We start from the raw sequence: 26,698 nt of genomic DNA on the forward strand, positions 1-26,698 counted from the left end.
GATCTTCATATACTTACTGACACAGGCAATCAGATCATGAAAGATATCCTTGGGGAAGAGAGGGTGCTCCAACCCTCGAAAATAGAGCTTCAGAACTCCTGCTATTGAATCCATGTCATGGTCATTCTGGTCCCCAGCCAATGGATCTTCCCCTTCATGACAAGCAAAGAAAAACAAGCAAGAAAAATCACAATACTGCAGAAAAGAATCAGACTGGAAGGATGCACCTCAGCTGGAGAAAATGATTTATGCAGCACGAAGTTAATCCCACCTACTCCAACTGCACTACAACCAGCATGAGGTAGAGAGAGATCTCTCCTGTGCATCGCAGTCGAGAAGGGAAGCCTCTGACAGCAACCCCAGGAGACCTGAGACAGCTTTCCATCAAGCAGATTACAGCCTGACACCGGAGCGCCTGGCTCACGCCCACGGAAGGTGGTGAGCTCCTAGAGCTGTAGTAATACTTCCAGGCTCTGTGATCCGGACATTTTGGTAGGGGTGAACTTCACAGATCCACCACGGAGGTGAGCATTACATGAGTGCAGGAGCGGGTCTTTATGCAAACTCACAACAGAAGCTAAGGTGGATTCAGTGCACACGCAAGAGGCCACTGAGCATCGTGCACTTGGCTCAGCAGGATGCAGACATCTTACGTTGAATTGCAGGGGGGAGTGTTTCTGGGACAGATAATTTGTCACTGCAGATATGCCACAGTTTGTCTGTATTACAAAAGAAAAGATGCCCGCTTAAGGAGTCGTCCCCTAGGGAAAACTCCCTATCAGATATAATTAGATTTAACGATGGGGCAATCCTCAAATTGAAGCTATATATATCCATTATGTGACTGAAATTACCAAAGCTTGCCTATTATCTTAATAACACACAGGATAATAAATGGGCCACTACAAACCAGAGCATTATCCTTAATATTAACTGCCACCAAGGGTTCTGGATGAAGTAATAAACTGCAGAGACATTATTGTTAACTTTGTCAGTTCTGTACATCATATGCTTTACAGAGACAAGTGAGATGAAGAAAAATAAATAAATTTAAAAAAAAAAAATCACCTTTTAATTTCTGCATGTTAATGCTGGAACAACTGGCTATTTTCCCAAGATGACTGGTATTTCCTTTATTTAAAAAAAGAGGTCTTACATTCTAATATCAAGTCTTTACCTGCAGCCTATGATACACATTTCTGCTTCCCCTATTCTTAAGGATTTTAATTCTCAGGTAGATGGAGATGAAGACAGGTGAAATTAGATGCCATGTTTCATACATGTTGTCATGAAACTTCTCTCTTCCCAAAAGCAAAATAAACTTGCTATGCCTAAGTAATTACTGCTCAGCTCTTCCAACAGCAAGCATAGAAACACACTAACTATATTCTTTTAGAGTGATGTATTCAGGGAATTAACACAAGCCCTGTTGCTTCCAGTGACCCAAGCAAGACGGGGGAGTTGGGCTGCAAGGGCTGCCTGAAGAGCAAGCTCTTCTGAACCTGCTCTGCTAGGGAGAACAGCCCAGCTAGAAGCTGATGAGTCAGGAGGCTCCCAACCGTTCTTTGCCTTTGTATGGAATGGTTCTTCACACAGAAAATCAAATCTATTAAAAGCTATGTCAAGTTAACAGTGTCTTGAAATTTACTCTCTTACTTGCTGATATTTAGAATAAATGTAGCCAAGCTGTGCCTCAAGAACATGGAAAACACAGAATTTCATCCTCTATTCACAAAGAGCTGGGGGGAGAGGGTAGGAAAATGCGGTTACATCCAATAATGAATTCTCTATATCCTTTTAGGGTTACAAATAATCAATAAGCTATCAGACATAAGAGAAGATTGAATTCAGAATATTTATTACACAGACATTCTACAAGATATAAAGCATAATGCCAAACAACTGAGTATTCAAGGTTAATGAGCACTAGAAAAGTGTTTGGGCTAGACTCACTTAGGAAACACAAAAATCAAACAAAATACAGCAAAGTTGCATTCAAAACAAGCCATTTCAGAACATTTAAACAAATTAATACATTTGGCAATAATTTCCGAGATCCTCCTTACCTCTCTCAAATGCATTTTTTATGTCATTTACTTCAACTTGTGACCCAGACACTCTGAATATCCCTTCATGCTGCAAACCTGTAAGACAGTAAGAGATGTTGATGACAGTAAGAGATGTTGATAACAGTAAGATAAGATAAGCTGGCACCTTCATCAGCTACAGCATAGATGATAAAGGAAACATAAGCAACACAGGCAAAAGTATGCCGTTTTAAAAGCCATCTTTCCCTTATATGTCCAGGCACATACAGAATATGTAAAAACAGAACTCAGCACCACGGATAAAAAATATTAACCCTTCTTCGTAAACTGACAGAATAACTGGGTTATAACAGCCATGCATGTTATCTTTTACCCTGAAGGATCCCCAAAGGATTTTACAACCCAGAGAAAGTCATAAACTAACAGTATATCAGCCAGAAGTAAAATATGGCTAACTACACAATTAAGCAGTTTATTTTGCATGAGCAATACTGCAAAGGCCCAGAGCAAATCAACCAATTGAAACGGAAGCATTTAATTACTCCAGCATGACCTGCTATCTAGGGTTTTAGGATAGTCTTTAAGACATTCTTGTTAAAAAGCAAGCATTAGCAATGTCATTAAAACCAATTATCAAGTAGGCGAGATGTTCCAATATACTACCATCATAACAATTTTGTTGGTACATGTAAGATGAGCAACAACCGTTACAAATCAACTAATGAATAAAGTATATGCTTCACGTAGGGAAATCAACTCCCATTCATTCAAGCCTTTTAACTGTAGACTTTCTGAAACAGGGAATGCTGCAACATCTTTGCTTTATTTATAATAATGACTATAAACTAGTAAAGCTCTCTTGAATGCATCTGTGGCCTCTTCCTCTCAATTTCTACAACTGTTTTTATCACAACGCAATGAAACCTTTGCAGTTCGTGGCTGTATCTGGTAGCTGTGACACACAGCTATGAACAGTGAAAAGAAACAATCCCAAGTGCAGAGAAGCAAGAATGAAAATGACATTCATCCCACACCTACGCAGCAAAACATTAGAAATGTCAGGCTACCTCCAACAAAATTAATTCCTGCAACGTAAGTGCGTCAGGCAGGCAGTTTTATCATTTCTTCTGCCCAAACTGGATTTGATGTATAAAAGCACATTCCTTCTAATTACAAACTGTACCTGTAAGGCCACAATCTGACATTCAGAGCAAAAAACAGTTGAGTCTGTTGGAAAATCCATCTGTTGGGAATCTAAGCTAACCCAGGAATACGAGTCTAAAAAATAAAATCTCCTGATGCCCCCAATTTGGTTTGCAATGCAATGTGGTTTCAACAATTTTTCCAGCAAATGTCCAAGTATGGCCTTAATGAAGGATTATAGCACTTGGTTCTTTCAAGTGATGATGAGAATGGGACTCTAGATTATAGTTTTTAAAATGGTAATTAAACAAGGAAAATGAAGCGGGACCTACTATCTGGCTCTATGTCTTGGTTAATGAAGATAAATTCAACCTCTTTCTACATATGTTAATTAACAGCTGTTTCACATGCTACTAACAAATGATATCGATTAAAAATGAAAACAAATTACAATAAACCTATAAAATCTTTTACAGCATTCAAGGCTGTGAAGTTAACCTTCGAAACAGGTATAAATCATCTCATTGCGGCAATAAGTAAGGAATTAATTCACTACTTGACCTCCTACATTCAAATACTTAAGAGTATTCCTCCTCCTCTAGGAAAAGCATGATTATTGTTGGTTAAGGCCACATTTCAGGGCTCAAAGGAAGGTGAGTGGAGGTGAGGCATGAGGATGGGAACCTTATTTTACAAGAAACAAAGGGATATTGTTGGAAGAACAACATTTGCAAGGTCAGTTATTTGCAATAACCATTTGGAAAAGTGATCACACACACAATACCAACAATATAGCCAAAAAGTCAGGGATAATTTCTTTATATTACAGTCTCTAGGATTCCTCTGCACAAGCACCGTATTCCGAGCTACTCTGGACATTTTTCAGAGGCTTCTATATCGCCATTCATTTTATAGAAATATGACAGGATACCTTTTGTCCATAAACTTACCATGTCTGCTAATGAATCGTATGCAGCTCTCCACGACCAGGGGAATGGCTTGTGAGGAATCCTGCACAAAGAGAAATTTAAAGAAGAAGAGCAGTCAGAATACAGATGGTAAAAGTGGAAGGGAGAAGAAAAGAAAAAAAGAAAAAAAAAAAAAAGAGAATGGAAAGCAAATTTATCCTCTCATCTGCCATATTCTTCTTCCATGCAGTTCCAGATGTGTTTAATTTCTGGACTGATTACCAAACATCTCAAATATGAGCCATTTCAGGATTGCATCAAACTCCTGCTATTTTGTCACAAACATTTAAAATAGCTCATCAGTACCCTGCAGTCACAATCCACTAAGCAAGGTGCACCATACAGGTACCTGCTCCTGGAAAACACTGTCTTCAGTCCAAACATAGTAAAACCTTCTAGATTGCCAGTTTACAGTTTAAACAACGTTAATTGAGACTTTCAGTGTGGAAACAAGCCTTTACACTTCCCTAGTCTCTGCTTCACAGCATCACAGATTACTTTTCAGACAACTGAATTTCTGCAACGTCTGCAGTTAGTCCTCCCATTTTGGGGAACGGCAACTAAGCAACAGAAGTGCTGCAGTTTGCTTAAGGTCAGATGCCAGTGATTAAAATTACCATTAAAGCTTCCAAGTTTCTGTTTATGTATAGCCTCTTCTGCAGTAGTTTGGGACAGCAATGCCTCTAATTTATATCAAAATGCTCACTTATTAGGATGCTACAGTATCGCATTTCAATCGGCTCAAAAGGATGACAGTCCTCTGCTCAAAAATATATATAAAAAAACCCAGTTCAACCATTTTCTCAACTTGTTTAGGTTTAATGTGGTTTTGTTTTATTGAAATGTCATAGAACTTAGTCATATAGTGACAATTAATAATTTCCCTACTAATTAGCCAAAGCCAGTTAGAACTAGTTTTCTATATGCTGTACAGAACACCACCAACCAATTAAGAATACTTCAGAAGCCATTCTGCCATTCAACTGGCCCCTGAGGACATGCTTTATTAATAATCATCCAAACAGCATTATAACCCCCCAGACTTATTTTGGAGTTTGACAGGAGGAACCCACAGAGAAGCACATATTCTGGGTCCCCAGCAGAGATTAAAACTCTCAGAGCAGTTTTGTTTCAAACTGTTAGGTCACAATCAAAATAACCCATTAAAACCACATGCAAGTGATTTCATGTAGGTTACTGCGAGCTGTGGATTCAGAGTTTACAGACAGATTAGTTTTTAACTTAGGTTTCCAAATCAGAGATCGGTCTGTCAGAATACGTTTGAGACACCTCAAAAACTACTTGTGAAAATGGCAATCAAGACACACACATACTTCCTTTTCAGCATAGGAAAGGACCATTTTTAGAGCATAAATAAAGGAACAACTAAGCTCAGAAAATGAAAAAGGTTTGCTTCTGCACACCAAAACCACAACCTGCTCTCTTACTTAATTTCCAATATGCAGGGATCCTAAAAACTACAAAGCAACACCCCAAGACAGACTGTATGAAATGAAATTCCAAGCCAAATTTTGTCTTTACAGTATCAACAAGAAATATTTTGGTTTTTCCCTTATCTCAAAGAAACGTATTTTAGCTCATCAGGTACTAAAAAGTAACAGATTATGCATCACAGCAGGAAAACAAAGCATCGCTGTTTTAAGTCTTTATTACAAGAAGGCACAACAAGCAGCAGTTACTGGTGTAATAGCATTGCAGTAGGATACCAGTGAAAATAAAGCGAAAGAGGACAAACAAACATCAGCATGAAACCCATAAACCGTGACTGTCCAGACAGCTCAAGGCTGTTTGCCATTTTTGGTTCCAGGTCTGTCAAAAACAGGGTAAAATGATTTAAATTTTTGTCAAAGAAAATCAATCAAGGCTGTGGATCCATGTTTTACTGATTTCAGTTATTAAATGAGCAGACACCAGTTCCACTTGAACAAGACTGAAAAGGTCCATGTAAGAGAGGGAGGGAAGGATAAAACCACTTCCCCGTTTTCCATCTATCCTCCTCTACACAAACATACACCTACCCCTGATCTGTTACTTAAGGAAATGTTTATTACCTGCTTCCTTATGGTGGAGCTGCGCCTGCCGCTGATGGGATCAGAACCACCCATTGGTGCAGGAGGGAAAAACAGAACAGAAAAGTCAAGATAATCCTCTACTACCATCATTCTCCTTCGTTCGGTATTCCAAACCACACATACTTTGGAGGAGGGAAGGAGCCAGATATACATGTCAATCATAATGACTTAGTCTCATTCAATTTATGGAACTTCAGAAAGATTTTAAGTGACTTTAAATCACTAAAAACCTGAAACAGACACAAGGGAGTCCACTGCTTTGACAAAAGATTACCCTCAACATTTTAATTCCAACCATATGGAATTCTGTTATATAGGGCTCCTTGTTCAAGATTAAGTTTGTTATAAATTGCACATAGCTGTTCTCTGAAAGAGCCACTCTAGAGAGGGGGGAAGCAGGTGGGAGCATGCTGGTTCCTACCGTGCTGTTAACAGTGGCCATTGTGGAGTCTTTATTATAGGTTCTGATAAGACTTCAAATAAATAAATAAAACAAACCCCCTCAAACACCAGCACATGCTAGTGAGGCTAAGTCTTTTCAGTATAAACCATGATGGTCTCATATGTCGGTAGACCTTAATTGTAGAAAAATAGGAAAAAAAGCCTTCCTTTGCCAGGATTTTTCCCTCAAAATTTATTACTGGGGTTTAACATTCCTATAGTTTCTTGTAAAAATGAAGCATGAGAGATAATAGTAGAGAGGCCCTAATCATTCAAGCCAATTCCCTGCTAGGGCAGATGGTTGCTGCATTATAAATAAGGTGATTAGAACTGTGATTTTTAAAAAGACTGTACAATGTGTTAATTCAGGGGAAATTCCTTTTATAAAAATCAAAAACACTGAATGAAAATAAAAAAAAGAAATCAGATTCCATGGGCTGTCACAGACAATAAGGTCTATTTTAAACTATTAGCAGTAATGATTCTTTGATATTTAAAATTGTTTCATGATGAACAATATTTTATTATTACAGATGTCAGGCTCTAATTAGGACCTGTCAGCTTTGCTTTGCTGTAAGGAATGTGAAAAGTAGTAATGACTCCAGATCGGTAGTAATCACCTTCCTTTTGTTAACAAGGCAGGATGATGCACAGCCCCTACTCCAGCTCCTCATGCCCAGCGGAGCCCCTTGGATCCATCACTTTGGAGATGGAGATTTGTTATGTTTTATAAAAACCCCATCAGGAGAAGCTTAGTTACGGCTCTGTGATTGGTCCTAATTATAAATGAAAAGTTTATTCTGTATGACCTCTATACTGCTGCAATCCAGTTCCACAGCACAGCAGAGAGCACCAACAGGATAAAGAGTTTTCCGACTTACGTTACTCAGCCCCGTACACCAACCATGTGGATAAACCCTGCAGAGTCATGGGCCCATCTCCCTTACAGAAATAGGAATGCGTTTATAAAAATCTTAGTTCGAAGAATACTTCTCTGGATGACAGTGCCAAATTAAACAGTTTCTCACACCTGCCCATCCCCTTCCTGATCTGGATTAAATGCACCGGGGCAAGAAAAAGTGCAAGACCTCCATGTATCTTCCCCCCACCCCGTCCCCTTGGTTATTTTTAACCCCAATCAGTTTCCCAACCTGTTGCAACAGGCGGCCCTGCCAGCAGGTGTACGGTCACAACTGCGGCTGCACAGGGCAGCAACCAGCAAGGAGAGGTGTTTAAGCAGGCACTGCATCAAAAGAAATATTCATTATTCAGCTGACCAGAGGTTACTAAACATATGCATAAGGGGTGCCATCACCTTGCACTGATGCAGGTAATAGCGATGGTATTTAAAGCCATATTAACTAGCAGGAATTTGCTTATATATTAGCTAAATGAGTATCTTCTTCTAACAGATACATATCCTTGGCTGGTAACTGATCTGGAATGGCAGTGACCAATTTGCATCACATTATCCTTAAAAAATGATTCCCTGAGCCGCACCTACCTGGCAAGGGAGCAGTCAGTCCTTTGACCTGTTAAGATGACAAAGAAATACAGCATTAGGAGAAAGAAACAGGAAAATACTTTCAACTGCTTTGTAAAGCCAGTTTTGGAAGGAGGTGGAGGAGAAAAACCATCAGAGAGAGAGGGGGCAGCTCTGAGGAGCTGCCTCCCTGAGGAGCACGGCTGGGGAGACCACCGAAGCCCACCCCTGCCGGCACAGCTCCTCCACGGCCGACCAGGAAACGCAGCAAACAGCTCAGGCTGCCCGAGGACTCTTTCTTTGGGAAGTATTGTTTTCGAAAATTAGTTCCCTGTGCATTGTAATTGTTGACTTCTGCTGCCAAAAAACTGGGCTTGTCAACCTCTCCCTCCCTCCCCCTTCCCAGGGGAATTGGTGGGGCGAGAGATTGTACTTTATAAAGCCACTTAGTAAGATTGAAAACATTCACGGATTTGTTAGCCCACAGACTGAACGTGCTGGCATTAAGCTATTTTGGGAGACAGACGTTTAATGATATTTTCCACAAACATATCTCTAAAAACGTTCCATTAACTTGCACTGAGTTTGCAAGGAAGCAGCCGAACTAACAACTACTGCTAATGCAGGCATCATTTTAAAATAGCGCAACAAGGACTAAGAGAGACAGAATATGTGCCTTTGGGAATTGTACCGGACAGATCTTTTGCTGGTATAGATCATCATCAGTGGAACCATACTGATTTACAATAGCTGAAAATCCACATTCCCTACGATGTCTTCCTGCTCCTGGGGGAGATGGAAGAATGAACGAGGGAAATGTCTAATTGCTGATGGCTGACAATCAGTTGAACACATCTCGATAGCCACTTTCCTCTCCCAAAACAGTGCATAATTTACATGAAAATGTTATTCTGAAGCAGAATTTCCAGCCATCTGTCCCATTTCCATCATAGAATATTCATATATATAAATTACATGGCTGTGGCAACATCAAGGGGCTCCTACGTTAGGGTGACAAATGTGTACAGTAGGCAGGGACATAATTACTTGCAGATAGGAAGACTTGCTGCTATTTTTATTACTGGAACTTGTCATCTTTAGATTAAGGTAATTTGCAAGAGGACTAATAAACGTCACCTGAGGATGGGGCAAGGAAGAATAAAAATCGTAACAAAAATATGAATTTTCCAGGGACTGAAGACACACAGCTGTATGCACATTTTTCAGTAAAGCTTCTAACCATGCTCCGGGGACTTGTGAAAGGAATTTTATTTGCCCATTTCCCAATTAAGTGACATTTTATGGATAAGCCTAGGCACGGTCCCCAGTTTGTACCATTAACCTGCTAATGTGGTTTTCAAGACAAAATGTACCTCCCTTTCTCAGCTCCTTTTGATCTCACAGACGACAGAAGTGATTTTTTTCAGAGGCTGCTGGAGCTCACCCTGACACACTGGGTGCCTTCACAGAGTGACTAAGAAAGCTCTGGTATTGCAAAGCAACCACAAAAAAAAACAGAAGCAGCCTTTAAATCTACATAGCAATACAGAAATTGCATTTAATTTCCTTTTCTTTTCCCTCCATCACAGCTTGAGATGGGTTCAAGGGGCAGGCAGATTAAGAGGAAATAGGTCTCGGTATGCAGAGGTCAGCTACGATCCAGGAATGTGATTAGTCACAGGGGCAGCATGGGTGTCATTTGGTGATATTTAGAGGCAGAAGAAAAATACCCTAAGGACACAGATCTTTGGCTTCATCTACCCTTTCTACAGGACAGCTGAAGAGACGAGCAACTTTAAACAATAAAGCTCAAAACAATGGCAACATCCTTTCCTTACCTTCTAGTGGTTTGGGTCTGATAAACATGAAACTCTTAATTACTGTAGCAATAAGTATTTTATTTTTATAGTGCATCTTTAAACTGAAAGCGAAGCACTTCAAAGACCACATGCTGTTTAAGTTTTCATTCAGAAGATTTGCACACCATAAACTGTGGGGAGTCCAGTTAAGTTACATATCAAAATATGAGCCCTGCTCCAGCATATAAACCCAGGAATGAGTTGAGCCATTTTTTGACCTGACATTTAGACTGTTAAAACCTTCTCCTCTGCAAATATGAGGCAGTCGGGTTTCTATGGAAACTTGGATGCATAGTTTAAGTGTGTTTGGCCAACAGGATTTGCCTATACCATGAAGGGAAAGAAATCTTCCTTTGTTCTGACACTAATAGCAAATGCATATTCAGTTCTGGCTGCTGCCCCTTGCCTAATGCCCTCTAGATAGGCAACATATTTTACATGCTCTGAAATTTGTTTGTTATTCTTCTAATAAAAGCCCATGCTCACATACATTAGTTTGGTCTGGATTGAACCCACAGAAGTGAGAAGCAGCTAAACTACCACGGAAATGAAACTTCTGACCAGCCTAACAAGGCAATACTTCTCAATTAATCTGTAAACTAAGTCACAAGGTTTACCCCAATACAGATTATTAAGTGAGAAGCAGAATGTGCATGTATGGGGAGAGGACAGGATGAACAAATGGGCACATGCTTCATTTTAACAAATAAGCGATGCACATTAGTGATTCATTAAGCATTTTCCGTTCACCATTAATCAAGCAGCCATGTAGGTCATTTGGCTTCTCCATCATGCAGATCGGAAAAATAAATTCATAAAACATGAGTATGTCCACTTTGCATCAGTAATCCAAGACTGTTACGCTCAGTCAGCAGACTAATTCAATAAGTGCAATAGCCTGGCTAATAGCAGTGATGAGCGGGTCCCAGACTCACTTTCTCCCAGGGTCTTCTGAAGAAGGTCGTGTTTGGCTTGGAGCTTCGTTATCAGGTTCCTGCCTTCCAGATACTCCTTCATTTTCTGTGAAGGTGGAAAAAACCAAGATCATGAGTGGGCAATTCATTTCTTAGATTGCATCTTTAGGTTACTGGATTCCAAACATAATGCTGAAGTACAGAATTACACTGAAATCTATGGTGCAAAAGATGCACTAAGTCCTCCTGCTTTATGCATCTATGCAAATCTGAAGCTCAGTCCATACGTATCTGCAGTGCAATTTCTATTGTTTCACTGTGGAATCAGCTGAATGTTTGGCATCTTTTAGACATCTGAGAAGCTGTCATGCATCTCTCCAGACAGGGTGAAATGGAAATGCACTTCCCTCACGCGTCACAGGCAACTGAATGAGCAATCTGTTTTAACAAACTAAAAGGCTGCTACTGTGCTTATTCTCTCACTTAACCTCTCTCACCCCACTTTACTTGTCAAATAGTGTGTCTGCCTCCACACTGGATGATACACAGGGTTGCAAGGGGGGGCACGGGACAAAACAAATAAAGGTATTATTTAAGTTCAGATTTGTTCTCTCAGTGGAATATTATGCAATCATGCAGTCATTTTTCCCACTTCTTTCTGATTTTTCACAGCTCTGCAAGTGCTAGTTTTTTACAGCTCTTTCATCTCTTATTTTGCAGTTCAGAACAGTATTATTTATCTTCACCGTGCTGCAGCGCATAAAATACTCTGCTGTAGCCATCCACATTATAATTAGGACATGTTTACACTCAAAAATACAGAAATAGCACATAACTCTTCAAATACCACAGGCTATTCTTTAGAAACATGAGATATTTTAAAAATTCAGCTAGCAAAATGAACACAAAAAGGATTCTCATTTGATAATGAAATGTTCCACCCTTCCCCAATTCTATCCACTTTCTTCCAGTTCTGGTCTAGCATTGCCAAATCAGACTGCAAATCCTTAAGGTAAAAAATGGTATTTTAGCTAAGAGAGTGCCTGGACCTTGAGCAATATATACATATACTGCGACACTACTGAGGGCGGGAGGAAACCATCCAGGAGCTAACGAAGTTTCCATTATAGGCTCCCCAGCAGTAGTGTGTACTGACACGACAAAAATGGCTGAGTTGGGGCTTTAATTAACTGCCAAAAGTCTGTGTTTTATGTCCCTTTGCTTGACAACATTGGAAGAAAAATTTCACAAGAATTAAGTCCCTTTGGAGACTCTCAACACTTCCTGTTTCCTATACTAATATTTCAACTTTTTTTGTTGTTTTAAAAGAAAACAGGAAGAGTGATCACTGTAGCAAAAAAAAAAAAAAATTAACCGTATTTTTTTGGAATTTCCCTGTAGAATCTGTTCGCCAAGCCCCAACTATGTATTTTGCTAAATCAGTTAAATTTTTGCATCAAATTTTGACATGAAGAGTATAAGCTGCAAAAATATACTTTGAATTTGAGAATTTGAAGTGGGGATTTGAGGATAAATCTGGTTCTGGGAGGTGCTGAGCTCCCCATCTCAAAGTCACGATCAGGCAAAGAGACAGAAGGGCTAGAAAGCTCAGCTCCAAATAGCTCTAACAGAAGCTCAAAGATCAGCAAATCAACTTGATTTGGAAGAGAGTTAAGCTTCCCTTTGAAGCAGATATAAAAACTTAAGCTCAGCCTACTGGTGGCTGGGGTTCAGCGCGGGGCAGGCAGATTCCCTGTGAGGGGCTGCGGGGCAGAGGCACGCTGCTGGCACCCGCAGATGCTCTGGCTGATTGCTCCGGCTTTGAGGCATTTGCAGCGGTCACATTAAGAACATCGCCTGCCCACAGACGGGTACCAGGGATTGTTCTAAAGGAGAAAAAGATAAGGTTCCTATCCAGTGCAGTATTTCATGCGTTCTTTCTATTTCCTCATGCCTAACATTCTGTACCCTGCCTGTTACCAGTATGCTTATGAAAAAATAAGTAATTTCAAAATAAGGCTTCAGGCTTTTTTTCAATGAATTACAAAGATCCACTAGCATTTGATTTCTGGCTTAATAAAAACAGTCCAAAAAAAGCAAAAAAAAAATCAAACTATGGGAGAACTCCTAAGGATTTCATTTCTGACAGAGCACAGCTGGAGTCAGACTAAGTACAATCAGACACAAAGCAGTAGAAACATCAAGTCATGTTATTTCTGCGTTGTAAAAATTAAGAGGTGAAGATCTGTTATTAGCCAGAGACGGTGAGCATTTTGCACCTACCATTTCCTCAAAACCATGCAACTTTGACACTCTACACAAGCCCAAACTCATTGCAGTATTTTTCCAGCGAGAACCAGTTGTCAGGTGGTATACATAATGAAGTGAAATGCAAACTAGACCATATCTTCCTGCCTTGTGGGAAAGGAGATTTTATGCTTTTGAGGCTATAAAGAAAAGCAGTTTCTGTCACTATCCCACATCCTTAACTGTCTCCAATCTGGAAAGCTCAGCAGTTTTCCTCCCTCCCTCCGCCCCCCAAGAATGACTTCAAACAAGGCAGTCAACTGAAGGAGTGGGTGAATCAGATCCCCGCTCCCCTGCGCCGCTGCTAGAGACTGAATGTGGGAACAGTGGCACATTGACACAACCAGCATGACATTTCTGCAGGATTGATTAGCGGGGGAACTTACCCATGTCTTAAGGGTTTGGTAATAATAAATTTACATTAATTTTTAAAGCACTTCACAGAATAAGCATTGTACTGGGTTTTAATCTTTCTAGAGGAAAAAATAACATTTCGAGTAAGAACTAAAATTATCCCCGGTTTTAGAGGTAAAAAGAATCAACTCATTCATTCCCCTTTTCACTTCTCAGGTAGGGCGGAGTGCCAGCTGTATTACAATTAGCAGTACGATTTCAGTTCTGACAGGCATCCTCACGCTAGCTCCGACGTTTCTGGCTCAGGAAGCAGGACTGTAGCCATGGCAGCGGCGAAAGCAGGACACTTCCCCGGATTTTGGCTCCCTGAAGTCACTGCTGCTTCCTTGCTTTAGCTACCTGCATTAGCTTAGCGCTAAGTCAATCATCATTCCTATGCTTTTCACTGACACGGGGAAGTTTAAGCTTCTATTCTGAATACAAATCTTCCTTCAAAGCCCTAACAACAGAGCCATCTCGGCGCCAGCGTGCAATGAGATGCCTCTAGTGGAAACACAGCTTATACCAGCGAAGAGATACTATAGTCAGTATGCCTGCAATTAAATTTCCATGGCGGCATCACTATCTTTACCCAAGAGCTCTGCCTAGCTAGCAATGCAGTACATGGAATTTCCAACTTGAGTTACATAGTAATATGGAATATTCTTTCAAATTGGTATTTTTCTTTCAGTTCATATCCCTCAGCATTTAGCACATCATAAGGTACGAGGGGATTTAAATCTCTATTCTGCACCACACTTTGTTTTTCCCCCCTACACAAAGAATACCTCGCCCATATTGCTACACAGCTCTGCCCTCAGTCTCGTTAATACTCATCTGAGCATTTTCTCATACACTGAAAAAATTGCTCCTCATAGATTCAAAGCTTGAAATCCTTATAAAGGATATTTGTAAGTCTGGTCAATAGTAGATCAATCAAGCATCTGATTAGGCTGGTTAAAGAGAGCCTCCACAAACAGCTTCGTTCTGTTGATAATTATTTTACCCACGTTGCGCAGGACATGACAGATTGCACCTCTGCTGACTGAGACGGCTCCGCAGTCCTGCTGGGACCTCACTGCGCTGCAGCAGGATACTAACACGATGAAATGGAAAAACATTACACCCAAATAAAGTAAAGGGTTCAGTCTTCTACTTGAATTTACAGTAGTCCCTCTCTAGAGAGGGAATGCTTAGAGTTCAATTAAAAAATCATTTTTCTACTTTCATAACCCTGGGCAGGGTGGTCAATCCCTTCGTAATTGAATCAGTTTCTCCACCCACTTTTCTCAATAGCCAGTTTCACCTTCTACAAAGGCTTTTTAATTTTTCTAAGTCAAGGCCTGACAGAAATCATCCTGCCAGCTAGTGTAATTTGCACAGAAACTCCAGACTTTTAATCAGCAACACCATTCTTGGAAGAGGAATGTAAAGAGCATTAAGTATAGCAAAAGATGCCCAAAGCAATGACAAAGTAACGAGGATAAGAGGTATGATTTTCATCTGCTATTTTGAAATATTTTTAAAATGGAAGCAAATTCAACAGTTTAACATAAACCTAATTTAGGAAAAAACATATAGTCTGGTATGAAATTCAATATAAAAAGCTCTTAGCATCTTGTAAAAATGCATCGACACAATTAAAAGCTTATGTGAGCTGAAATTGTAAGATGATAATAACAAGAAATGAAAGAGCTAAACATTCTTTTAGTTTGTAATATTTTTGAAAATCAGTATTTACAAGCTATTAAGTTCTTTCTCAGACAATTCCTTTTTAGATGCAGAAGAAATCAAGTTTTACACAATTTATCCACAGACTAAGTTTGCATCAACAAAGGTATCCCAATGTATTTGTAAAGAATTCAAAGCACACGTTTTTAAAACCTAATATGCTTACTCTGCTTGTCCAAAATCAATTACAGAAGCATTTTTGTAAGATGATAGCCTCATTTTGCACTCTCTTGTGAGTATAATTCTAAATACATTATACATGCTAATACTGAAAATTAACTCCTTACTGTGAAATAGAACTGCTCTGTCTCCTGCTGGTTGGCCCGTCTCTTGGCAATGCTCGGTTTGCTCATGAACGTTTCCGAGACAGTGGATTTAACAGACTCCATAGAGTTGCTGTACTGAAAGCAGTCAGAGACATCAAAGTCCTCTATCGTGACTATATCCTGGATTGTCTGGAGTGTAGCTTCCATAGTCTTCTTAACCTGTGCAGCAAGAATGAGAGTACTTAAAAAATGAAGACAGTATGTTGCAAGTAAAAAACAGAGGTAGTAAGTACCCTGGAGCATTTTACTAATAAACAGATATTACTGGTTTCACATCCTGTGTGCCATAACTAAGGTGCAAGTTTTGCTCCTTAACAGCACATATAAACAAAGGGCTGGCAGTACACGGAACCTGCCAGGAGTAGGAAAACACGTGTAATCTTACAGACTGGGATGAGAAGGAGATGTAAGGAAATTTAACCTCAAAGCAAAGAGTGCTGGAACAAAGATCTTATAATTGTCTTCTGTAACTACATCTACTGGGCATCAAATGTTAGATATTAAGAACAGGACTTTGCGGCATTGTAAATTTTTACTGAAGGCCAGAATCAACCTCCTAGACATAAAGGAGTCGCAAATTTTGCCCAAGGAGGATTAAAAATGCTTCAACAGAGAGGTGCAGATTAGGTATTTTGACCTGTTCCCAAACAAATGCCATTGATCTAGTCTTCTCATCTTAGATGACCTATTAAACAAAAATTAGCTCTTACCTTAAGTTATGCAAATTCACTGTCTTCACTTCAAAACGTTAAATTCCCCTTTTTCTATTAGCTATTCAAATACAACTTTTGCAACATAGCCAGCCCTATCAACTTTAAGGATGGGAAAAGAGATACGTGTGGGTATTTTAAAGAATCCTCTCCGCGCACCCAGTTTTCATGTGAAATCACACACTAATATACTGCTGGCCTCAGTTGCCTTATTCTTGAATTTTACAAGTCTTCATAGAAGAGGATCACAGAAACTAGATTCTTCCTTAATTAGTCCCCACTCCCTACTGGAAGTAGTAGAAGGGTTGTTGATTTTGGTTTTTTAACTCACCTCTTCATTTTCAATCTTAAGTGTAGATAATCTAGACTGCAATTGCTGGCACCTCTGCACTAACTCACTCTGGACTGGTTGTTGGGCACATAGCTGTGACTCCTGGAAGAGAAACAGCACTGTTTTCAGAGGGCTAGGAAAAAAACCCCACAGAATCAAGAACATTGCAAATAGTTAATTATATTATTATAAATAAACATCCTCCAAAGTGCTTAATTTTAAATCTTTGTAGCCCTGGATTTCAACCAATGGAAAAGGCCTGTGTTCTACCAAATAGTAGTTCACTTCCCGACTGTGCTGAAAAGTGAACAAGAGAGAGAACATGAACATCAAAGAAGAACTAGCAAAAAAGGTACTTTCAGTAATGTAAGCTTGTCATGAGTTTTGAAAGTCTGAAGGTCCTCTATCACAGATATTAGGCTAAATCATACCCTAAAACCTCAAGGAGAAGCGAGTGTGCTTGTTAGCACATCAAGAAGAACTTGGTTCAATATATTATCCAGGCATCCTGGGGCAGAGGTATGAGTGGCTGAGCTTGTTCACCTGAACTACCTGTACACTACGGCAACAGGTACGATTCACTATTTAATGAATGCAGTGAAATAAAAAAGAACAGGTTAGGGACCTGTCAAATATGCCAGAACAGTGGGCTTCCCTGTACTGTTAAGAATGAGTCTTATTTCACAGCATGAGGGAGTTTTTCCTTTTAGTTTGGTATTTGGGGTATTTTTAAAGGAAAACATTGACCTCATTGCATAAGGCTATTGTTTAAAGACAGAAATTGGAACTGTAGTTTTATCACGCACATGCACATATACCATCATATATTCAATCTGGTATATGCAGGACCATTGCCGTAAGACTATCAGCCTGCATTTATAAACATTCATTCGGCCTTGAGAAGAACCAAGATAAATGATTCAGTGAATGTGAGCTGTTAACTGAATGACAGTCTGAAGGTAATTCTTTTTCTTCCCATGATCTTACAGGATAGTACCAAAGCACAGAAAAACCGAGAAAGGTCATTTGCAGTCTGAGGGTTTCACTTAAGAGGGAAGAGACAAAGACAAGCCTTAAGCAGCGACTGTAAGAGGCTGGCTGCAAGAGACCATCCTTACAATTTTTCCTCAGTGTTCAGGAGGATAATCTAGAAATCCAACCAGTTGACCTAAATTATTACATTATACCTGTGTTCCCATTTAGATTTGTGAACCGGTTTCAGCTTGTGTGACTTTAAACAGTTCCCAGACGAGTAACCACATCTTGATAAACCTATAGAGAGATTTTTGTTGCCAAAAATGAAAATCCTCTGACGGCCTTGTCTCACAATGAAGATGCATAAAGCACCACTACAAACCATTTGTGCTCTAAGATTACACAATCAAATGCCTCAAAAAACAGCATTTAAGTCTCTTATCTTGTTGCCCCTTCAAATCTCTAACTTCAGAGTTTGTCTCAGGGTGCAGAGGTTAACTGTGGCTTGAATGAGAGGTTAAAACAGTGTTTCCTATCTACATTTAGTATTATACCTAATTAAGCATTTTCATCTTCAGTAGCTTTAATAGCCAAAAAGTGAGAGTCAGTTGTATTCAGACATCCATGCCATGAGCCTCTGCTTAATCTTCAAATCAGCTCCCTTTTCCAAGGCTCCCTTCTATCTCCCAAAAATAGAGCCAAACAGGTGGCCTTTTAGTGGGCCTATCTATCAAAGATGAAGGAAGTAAACAGCCGAAGCTGCAAGTGTTTACAGAGCTAGAGCCGGAGGAAGAATATAAACTGACCATATCACCCATATGCGGCTGAAACTCAAACTTCATGGGCGGACAGAAGACATTGTTGTACATCTCCATCAGGCGCTGCTTATCACTGTTGGCATCCAGGTTCTCAACGGCGTTTTCAATGGCATCCAGACCCTCATGCTTTGACTGCTCCAGGTTTAGCTCAGCAGACAAGAATGTCCTGAGAGCTCTGTTGAGGCTAGCGTGGTATCCCAGGTCACAACACTGCTGGAAAAAGACACACAATTCCATATGAATAAGCGAAGAAATTCTGTAATGGAAATTAAAATGTTTCCGAAGCCAGAAGTTACATAAATGGATAACAAGTCGTGGATATTTTATCATCTTCTGGGTACCAGAGCGGTCTCACATCTCTCATTGATCACAGAGGCATCTTGATTAGGGGTCCTCAAAGTCAGCCCTAAACAGAATTCTCAACCTCTAATCCCATACAAATTTCAACATCACGTTATAATTAGTCTCCAAGACAAGCACAGCTTAAACTATTATAACACTTTGCAGAATTCTCATGAAGTACTACAGAGTTCATTTCATGCTGTTAAAAAACCAAAAAGTAACCTAGAAGTGGGTATGTTCAATGCATTTCTTTAGATTCTAACCTTACTTTCAGGGGCGCTGATTCCCATTGAAAACACCCCAAAAACCTCAAATATAATTATTCAAAGTAAGAGGAAAACAATGCACTAAAGTACTACCTGGAAAAAAAAGACACAGGATTTGGATCATCTGCAAAGGTTAATCTGCATCTAAATTATCCCACCCAAGATACAGAAAACTGCTTAATACAGTGTACCTCAGGAAGCAAGAACATGACCTGTACATCACAGACATAAAGAACAGAGTCATCCAAAAAGCAAGCAGCGATCAGTTGTGATGACTTCACTGCTGGGGTGAAAGAGAAGAGCAAAAACTTTCAAGCAGAAAGTGGTCATGGTCAAGAATTTCCTGGCTATTACTGACACCAGGATGATGTCACTGGAAGACAATCAAGCAGCTTCATCTCCACCATGGCTACGCAGCCAAGTTGTAATGTTTCAGAAGGGAGAAACGCGTTTTTCATTAGCTGATCAGAAACAGCCTGAATTTTTCAGACATCTAATAAAGTGAGCAAGAAAGGAGCCCACCTTCTTGGAATTACAAGCAAGATTACATACGCTAGGAGAATATCCAAAAAGAAAGAGACCATCTGCTTGATTGCTGTGCTGCTCTGTAAGCAAAATTCACATGAAATCTCCTCCTCACCCATCATTTGGGTCTCATCACTGTCATTGTTTGCAAACGCAAAAAAAAAAAAAGGGGGGGCGGGGGGAGAAGGGGTGGAGGGAGGGAGAAGAGAGAGCAACTACTGGACCATTCCCTGCTTTCACAGAATTTCTGTCACCAAGCGCTGCTAGATGCCTGGCTCCTGTGCCAACAAGCTGTGGCAGGTGTGGAGGCTTGTAAAAAGAGCTGCAGTTGCTGGTTAGGCTGGAGGCAGAGAATTAAAGGACATTACATTCAATCAGAAAGAACAAAAAATAGCCAAAAAAACCCCAAAAGACGCTTGATTGAGAATTTGCACGTGTGGAGGCAGTCTTGGATCAACAGCCACTCAAAGCTACTGCTCTTTTGCATGCACATCACAGTGCCATCCTCTGCAGTAATTTGGGGAAAGCTAGTTGGGCCAACAGTCCAGCCAGGATTAGAATCAGCTCAGATTTAACAGGAGCAGTCGCTCCTTTTCCCCTCCTACTGTGGGCCAGATGGTTGCACACCCACCCAGGGCGACCAGCTTGTCCTCCCTGAGCTCACCCTCCTCCAGCACACATCCACGTCCAGAAGGAAAGCTGATCTGCTGCACAAGGGGAGTTCGCTGATGGGACTGCAAAGTCAAATGGGACTTAGTATTTTACACCCCACCTCACTGAGCAGCAGGACTACATTAAGACGGCAAAGTTTTTTAGCTTTATGTTATTGAAGCCAGTGACAGAAAACATTTTTCAGCCCACTCCCCCACTTTAACATTTTTAAGAGTCCGGCGTACCATATTTATAAATGTATCAGTCTTGCCATCCCTTTTCTGGGTTACATAAATGTTTGATGGAATCGTTCTCCAAGGAAATAAATTTTTTATATGAATTTAATGATAACTCATTCAAATTCGCTTCCCAACATGACAGCTGATTAACCCTTTGCCAGTTAGCAGTTTTCAAACAGGCCCAAAATAGAAGATTTAAGGAGAAAGAGCCCTCTGTTTTAAAATGCAATTTACATTTGGGAGGTAAAGTATGAGATCCTGGAGTAAACAGCAATAGTATATCTATTCCTAGAAGAGTAAAGTAAGTTTTAGGACTCACACATACACACGCATTTTTATCTTTTTTAAAATTCTGTCCTAATGACCCTTTCACAAATATGAGTTAATACAAACTTCCCCATTACTGTAATATTTCACTAGCATCAAAGAGCTGCCTCAGTCCTCAAAGTCAGGAAATTCAAAACTACTGGGCTATGTCAGGAACAATTTATTGCTCTTAACTCGCAATGAAGAATTAGCTCACTGTTATCCTTCCATGCACATTGGAGTGGGAACACAATGTGTTGCATAAACATGACAAGTTTAATGCTATTTGGCCTAACACAATCTACTTCTAAGTAACTTTGAAGATCGCTTTTATATTATATTTCGAAATTCAGTATCATCAAGTGATTAGGTCAAGCAAAAGAATTAAGACCTGGCTTAAAAATCACATTTTTATTTAAGTCAGATGCATCAGATAACCATCACTGGTTATAACTGTTAATTTTCAATCCTTCGGATCAAAGGCATTAGTAAATCTATATTCCCTGCGTCTTAACAATGAGATAACTGGATTCCATCTCCTGTGCTCCCTGGCAAGTCCCACATTTTTCCATGCCCTCTGAAAACAGAGCAGATAATACTTTTCTTTTAAAGATTATGAGAACTTGCAATGTAGTGTTAAACTGAATGCTTCAAGGAACACAAAGGGGTTAACATGGGCATGGACTCACCCAGAGTCACGATGGCTCCTCTCTAGGAAGTGACAAATCCACGTACTGCAGAAGCTTGGCTTCTTGTCTCGCACCACTGCCTACCATGCCCCAGAGACGGCTGAGACTATCTAGTGAGTGGAGCACTTCCTTCAAAGCTGGGTAACCTATATATAGTACTTAAAAGATCTCAGGTCTGTGCTTAAAAATTGTCACGGATTTATGAAATCCAAATGGATTCTTTACTATATATGACTCATGAAAATGTACTAAGAACAGTCTGTTAGCAGACAACTGAACCAAGAAGATTTGCAGTATTTGGGGGAGGACTTATAGATAGGATTTTAAAAGAAAAAATTAAGACAATTGAATTATGCTGATGTCAGTGAAATGAATCCCTATCTTGTACGTTTCAATATAAAAATATACAGAAAGTTATCACTTGTTAAAAAAACAAGATGGCACAGTTCAAGTTGAGCAAATGTTAACCAAAAAAGGTCTCCTAAACAGGCAGCAGGTATAAACCAAACATGTCTCTTCAGTACAGCAATTTTGCAAAATGTGACATTTCAAAATAACAGTATTTTTCAAAACCACCTAGCACTGACAATCCCGACCTCCAAAGGACAGGTTTAAATAAATACCTAGCAGAAGTGCACTTCATGTGATTTTACGATCAGCTGAGTAAATGTATTATATATACTGCTAAGTATTGTAATAGCTGACTAATTAATAGTGATCTGAGTGCTCTTTATTGCCTGTGTCTGGAGACACTTCTGTTCATTACTCCCCCTCTCCCTCAAAGAAAGTTCCCTTCAGGCTTTGCAGTTGAGTGTTTCTGACAGTGGCGGCAGCGGGCTGTCCTTGGCAAGCAGAATAATATCAAGCAACAGCCAGTGACCCAGACACAACGCGTTCGGTGCATTCGGTACTCTAGTTCTGCAGGTTGAAGTGGGTAGTTATGTATTTGTGAACAACCTCAGGATTCCTAACTGGCTTTTCTGAGTTTTCAAAGAGGAGAGATTTGGGGTTTTTTGTTGTGTATTTTACTAAAAGCAGAACTGATGCCCCTTGAATATCGGGGGCATCATTCAGCTGCATTCAGCTGCTTGCAGGCAGCTGGGGAACAAGCTCCCTTCACCTTCTGCTCCATTACCCAGTTTCTGCAGAGAGCAGTTTAAGGAAAGGGGGGACTGGTTGCTATAGCCAGTTTACTTCTTCATTTCTTTGCGCAGACAGAGAGATGGCAGAGTGGCAAGCAGTGGAACCTCCATCACTGTTGACACACCTCTGACACCTTTCAGAACTGGACTGAAAATGCTCTGCAGTCCCAATGACAGAAGAAATGCATCAAGTTGCTGTAGAGCTGGTGGGTCGGGGCATCAGAGAATGGAAGGTTTAAAAAGCAGGGAGGTTCATCCCTCTTGTGAAATATGCTAGAGAAAGCACTAGCCTTGAAATATATGGAATTTTTCAAAACAAGTTAAAAGCAGCTTTAGAAAATGCTTCTGTCTTCGATTTCTTTTACCAGCCAGTACACTGTTTCTACAGTTAACCTTCTTTTTTTAAATGTGCTTCTCAGCTACAATCTTGCAGGTTTGCTTAAAACAGTAAATAGAAAATGTCAAGCACAAGTGTGATACTGAAGCTGAGTTTCATTTTAACTAAGCAACTCCTCCTTCTACACATCTCAATGCCAGGTTTCTTGTGCAAGCTTCTACCTGTTAACTGAGTTAGCCATCTAAGAAAAGCTCACTTAACAGCTTAATGACCAATTATCACACCTACTGTTACCCTCTAAGCTGCCTATCCAAGACCATCATTCCACAGCTGTACAGAGGTTACCAGTTGTGCTGGTATATAAGATGTTGAAGAAGGAGGCACATATGAGGGTTAACGGCAATGATATTCATTGCAGGCACCCAAGCAGCAGCACTTACATCAATGAGATCAGACAGGTCATGAATGTAATACTTGAATACAGATGCATTGGTGGCTTCCAAAGCTAGCAGATACTCGTTTCTTGCCTTAATAGCCTTCAGTCTATTTTCTGTGTACTTTGCTTGGCGCTAGAAGAGAAACCAAAACCAGAATATATTTTAAAAAGAGGTGCAGCAGGAGTAGTAGCATTCTTAGTAACACCAGAATATACTGAACAAACCTTACCCTGCTCACACAGTTTTTGTTCATTTGGATTCCAGTTTTATCAAGACTCAAAGACTTAGAATTTAGATTAATTATTTAGATGTTTTTAAGCATTACTATACTAGACAGCTTTGCATTTAAAGTCTTCTCTTAAAACAGACCACAAGTTGGGGAAGATTAAGGGAAAAATGAAGGAACAAGGTGGGTTTATGAGGTTATGGCCCAGCTCCAGCACTACCAGAGCGGCTGCTAGAAGTCCATAGGTAGTCTGAGGGCTGCAACAGGCACTCCACCTCTTCCAGCAGAAATTAGACCTAAACTTGGTCCTTTCAGAGCCTAAATCAATCCAAAAATAACTCTTCACCTTCTATTGGCTTGAATCTTAGCGCTGAACTACTTAACTGACTGACTGACTGCTAAGGCAACTGGTTCTGCCCATGAAGTCAGTTTGGGATTGCATGTCTCCCTGTAGCACAGGGCAGATCTTAAGCTGGCATGAAATGGTGAACAAAAATCTTGTACTCTGTACAAGAAAAAAATATGTTAACCATGACTTCCACAAAGGCAGTTGGCAGTTGTTACTTTCATACTCTAACCTCGTTTTAGCTTTCTGTGCCATGCCTGTATAATCCGGGATAATATAAAATGCGTATCCGATTGTCCTAAAAGAAACCTGGTACTAGCTTTTGCCTTTCCTAAGAAATGGTGAACAAAAATCTTGTACTCTGTACAAGAAAAAGATATGTTAACCATGACTTCCACAAAGGCACTTGTTACTTTCATACTCTAACCTCGTTTTAGCTTTCTGTGCCATGCCTGTATAATCCGGGATAATATAAAATGCGTATCCGATTGTCCTAAAAGAAACCTGGTACTAGCTTTTGCCTTTCCTAAATCTGAATGTTTAAAACTTGTACAAAAACTGAGACTTGCATTTGAATGTCACAAAGGAGGGAACTCAGTAGCTCCTGTGCTGAACTACTGCAAGGCCCCCTCCTCAAGCACTCTACATAAGCAATAGCAGTGCTATGGAAGTACCTTCTCCTTCATTTTCTCTATTTTTTTGACAGAGCTTCGTCGAACATGTTTTTCTTCAAATTTGACGTTGGAAGTTGAGTCAGGGGAGCGTGGCGTCTGCTTGTCCTCTTGTTTCACTGACTTCCCAATCTGCTTTTCTTCCTGCTTCTCTGCCTCTTTCAGTTTGCTCTGAGCACTAATGCTGTCAGCGTTGTACATATGGTAGGTTTTCATAACCTGCAGAAAATGATACACAAGAGTCAGAGAGCACCACAGTTTGATTTGCTGAGGAAGAAATGGGCTTACCTACCAACCAACTAGGCATACAGATGTTTTGCCTTACTTTATCTGTATGACCAAGTCTCAGGGAGAACAGTTACACACGTATCTGGAAAGCTCACAGGCTAGGAGGGAGGAAAAAATCCTAAGGAAGAAGTCACAAGCTGCAACACCTTTTTTTGGTTTTGTTTTTTAAATTTGGCCAGTGCACTCCCCAAAACTGTAAGTTTCTTTAACATAACTATTTCATTATAGCTGTCCATCATGTTCATATTAAATGCAAGATATCATACTAACTAAGCAAAGGCATTTGGACAGTGACCAGCAAGTCTGGTTGCTAGTTGGGAGTGAAAAATACCTAAACAAGCAAAATACTCAGGGAAATTTCACATCTCAAAAAAGCGTGACAGAAGAGGCATGAATGAAAATGGCTCTCGAAATGAATCTGAAATCTGAAATCAAAGTGGATTATTTTGCAGCTGCTTCTTTGTTTAACTTTGGCATGCGCCTTCTTGTACAACCCAATAAAGGAGTCATAGAAAACCAAAAAAAGATACAGACTAAATCCAGCCTCCTTACTATTCAAAGAAAATTATATGCCAACATTGGAAAATGATAGCTTTTCATCAGCAGGTAAGGTTTCAGAAGGGATGCCTATCAGTCTTTCATCTGGATGAATCAGTCCTTTAAACATCACAAGTCTCGAGGAACTGTATGCAAATCAATAGTCTGAACACAACGGCTGCAAAAGCAACTCAGGTTCAATTTGTTTAAATCAAATCTGATGTGTAAAAACACCTCTGTTCACCTTATGTAATAAAAATATTAATAAAAGAGTGTGGTTCTTTCGCTCAGGGAGACCTGGACCCGGTACTATATGGACAACCTTTATTACAGCACATTTTTTATAAGTAAGTATAGATAAATATCCCCCAAAGTCACAAAAAAACCCCATTTGTTTCACAGGCTATTCATGTCTAGCTTTGTGTTCAGAAAACAGAACCAAAAAAACAAAGGGCATAATACATAAACTAGCTTTTTTTATCCATGATTGCAAAGCAATTAAATTCACCAAAGCAAACATTATTATGATATAATTTTGATGGGGCAAAAAAAAAGCAAAGTTGCATAAAGACACCCCAATAGTGTCATTCCAGAATTAATAAAGATTCTACTTGCAAATCGTTTGATTCATTTTAGATGAAAACCCACTTATACTTATTTCACCTTAGTTTGAACCATAACATAATTTTACATAAGTAGGATGCATGCTCTCTCTTTATGCAGTGATCAGCAAAGGTTCTCAGATACAAAGAGATGTTGTATTTAAACATGAAAGAAAATGTGAATGCAGCCAGTATTAAAGAGAGACTTTCTGAATAATTTACACACACACCCTTTCAGCTCCTGCATACGCTTAGACTATAAAGCAGGCATTTATAATAACAGATGCAAAGTAGTTTCTTTTCCTCTATCACTGAAAGTGGAACTGGCAGCAAGCAAGAGAAGTAGAAAAAGAAATCACAATTTTGATGATTTTATCCTGCTGACAGTGCCACATTAGCAACCACAAGCTCTGCCGGCCCCGTGTTTGGTGATGGGGTTACTGTTAACGCACTAGTCCCTGCTGAGGGCAACAGCACAGTCAAGGATGGATTGCACAGGACAATTCAGTACAAAAACTTACAAGTAACAAGCCTCTGTATTTCATCTGTGTAGG

The 26,698-nt window shown here is 39.9% G+C and overlaps 1 protein-coding gene across 3 annotated transcripts in view; it reads right to left on the reverse strand.

Moving 5' to 3' along the window:
* The window catches only part of SRGAP2 (SLIT-ROBO Rho GTPase activating protein 2), a 106,580-nt gene that overhangs the window by 16,931 nt on the left and 62,951 nt on the right, over positions 1-26,698 (reverse strand). The window contains exons 5-15 of one of the 3 annotated variants that reach the window (XM_009577360.1): positions 24,721-24,936; positions 23,478-23,606; positions 18,529-18,750; positions 16,748-16,849; positions 15,668-15,865; positions 10,971-11,055; positions 8,198-8,225; positions 6,232-6,256; positions 4,142-4,202; positions 2,067-2,144; positions 18-152 (exon numbers count right to left, since the gene is read on the reverse strand). In XM_009577360.1, the coding sequence (XP_009575655.1) occupies positions 18-152; positions 2,067-2,144; positions 4,142-4,202; positions 6,232-6,256; positions 8,198-8,225; positions 10,971-11,055; positions 15,668-15,865; positions 16,748-16,849; positions 18,529-18,750; positions 23,478-23,606; positions 24,721-24,936 (1,279 nt within the window). Of the gene's footprint in view, positions 1-17; positions 153-2,066; positions 2,145-4,141; positions 4,203-6,231; positions 6,263-8,197; positions 8,226-10,970; positions 11,056-15,667; positions 15,866-16,747; positions 16,850-18,528; positions 18,754-23,477; positions 23,607-24,720; positions 24,937-26,698 lie in introns of all 3 variants that reach the window. The other 2 variants (XM_009577361.1, XM_009577359.1) reach the window with 2 other exon arrangements.

This window comes from Fulmarus glacialis, unplaced genomic scaffold (assembly GCF_000690835.1).
Source record: "Fulmarus glacialis isolate BGI_N327 unplaced genomic scaffold, ASM69083v1 scaffold5165, whole genome shotgun sequence".
Lineage (NCBI taxonomy): Eukaryota > Metazoa > Chordata > Aves > Procellariiformes > Procellariidae > Fulmarus > Fulmarus glacialis.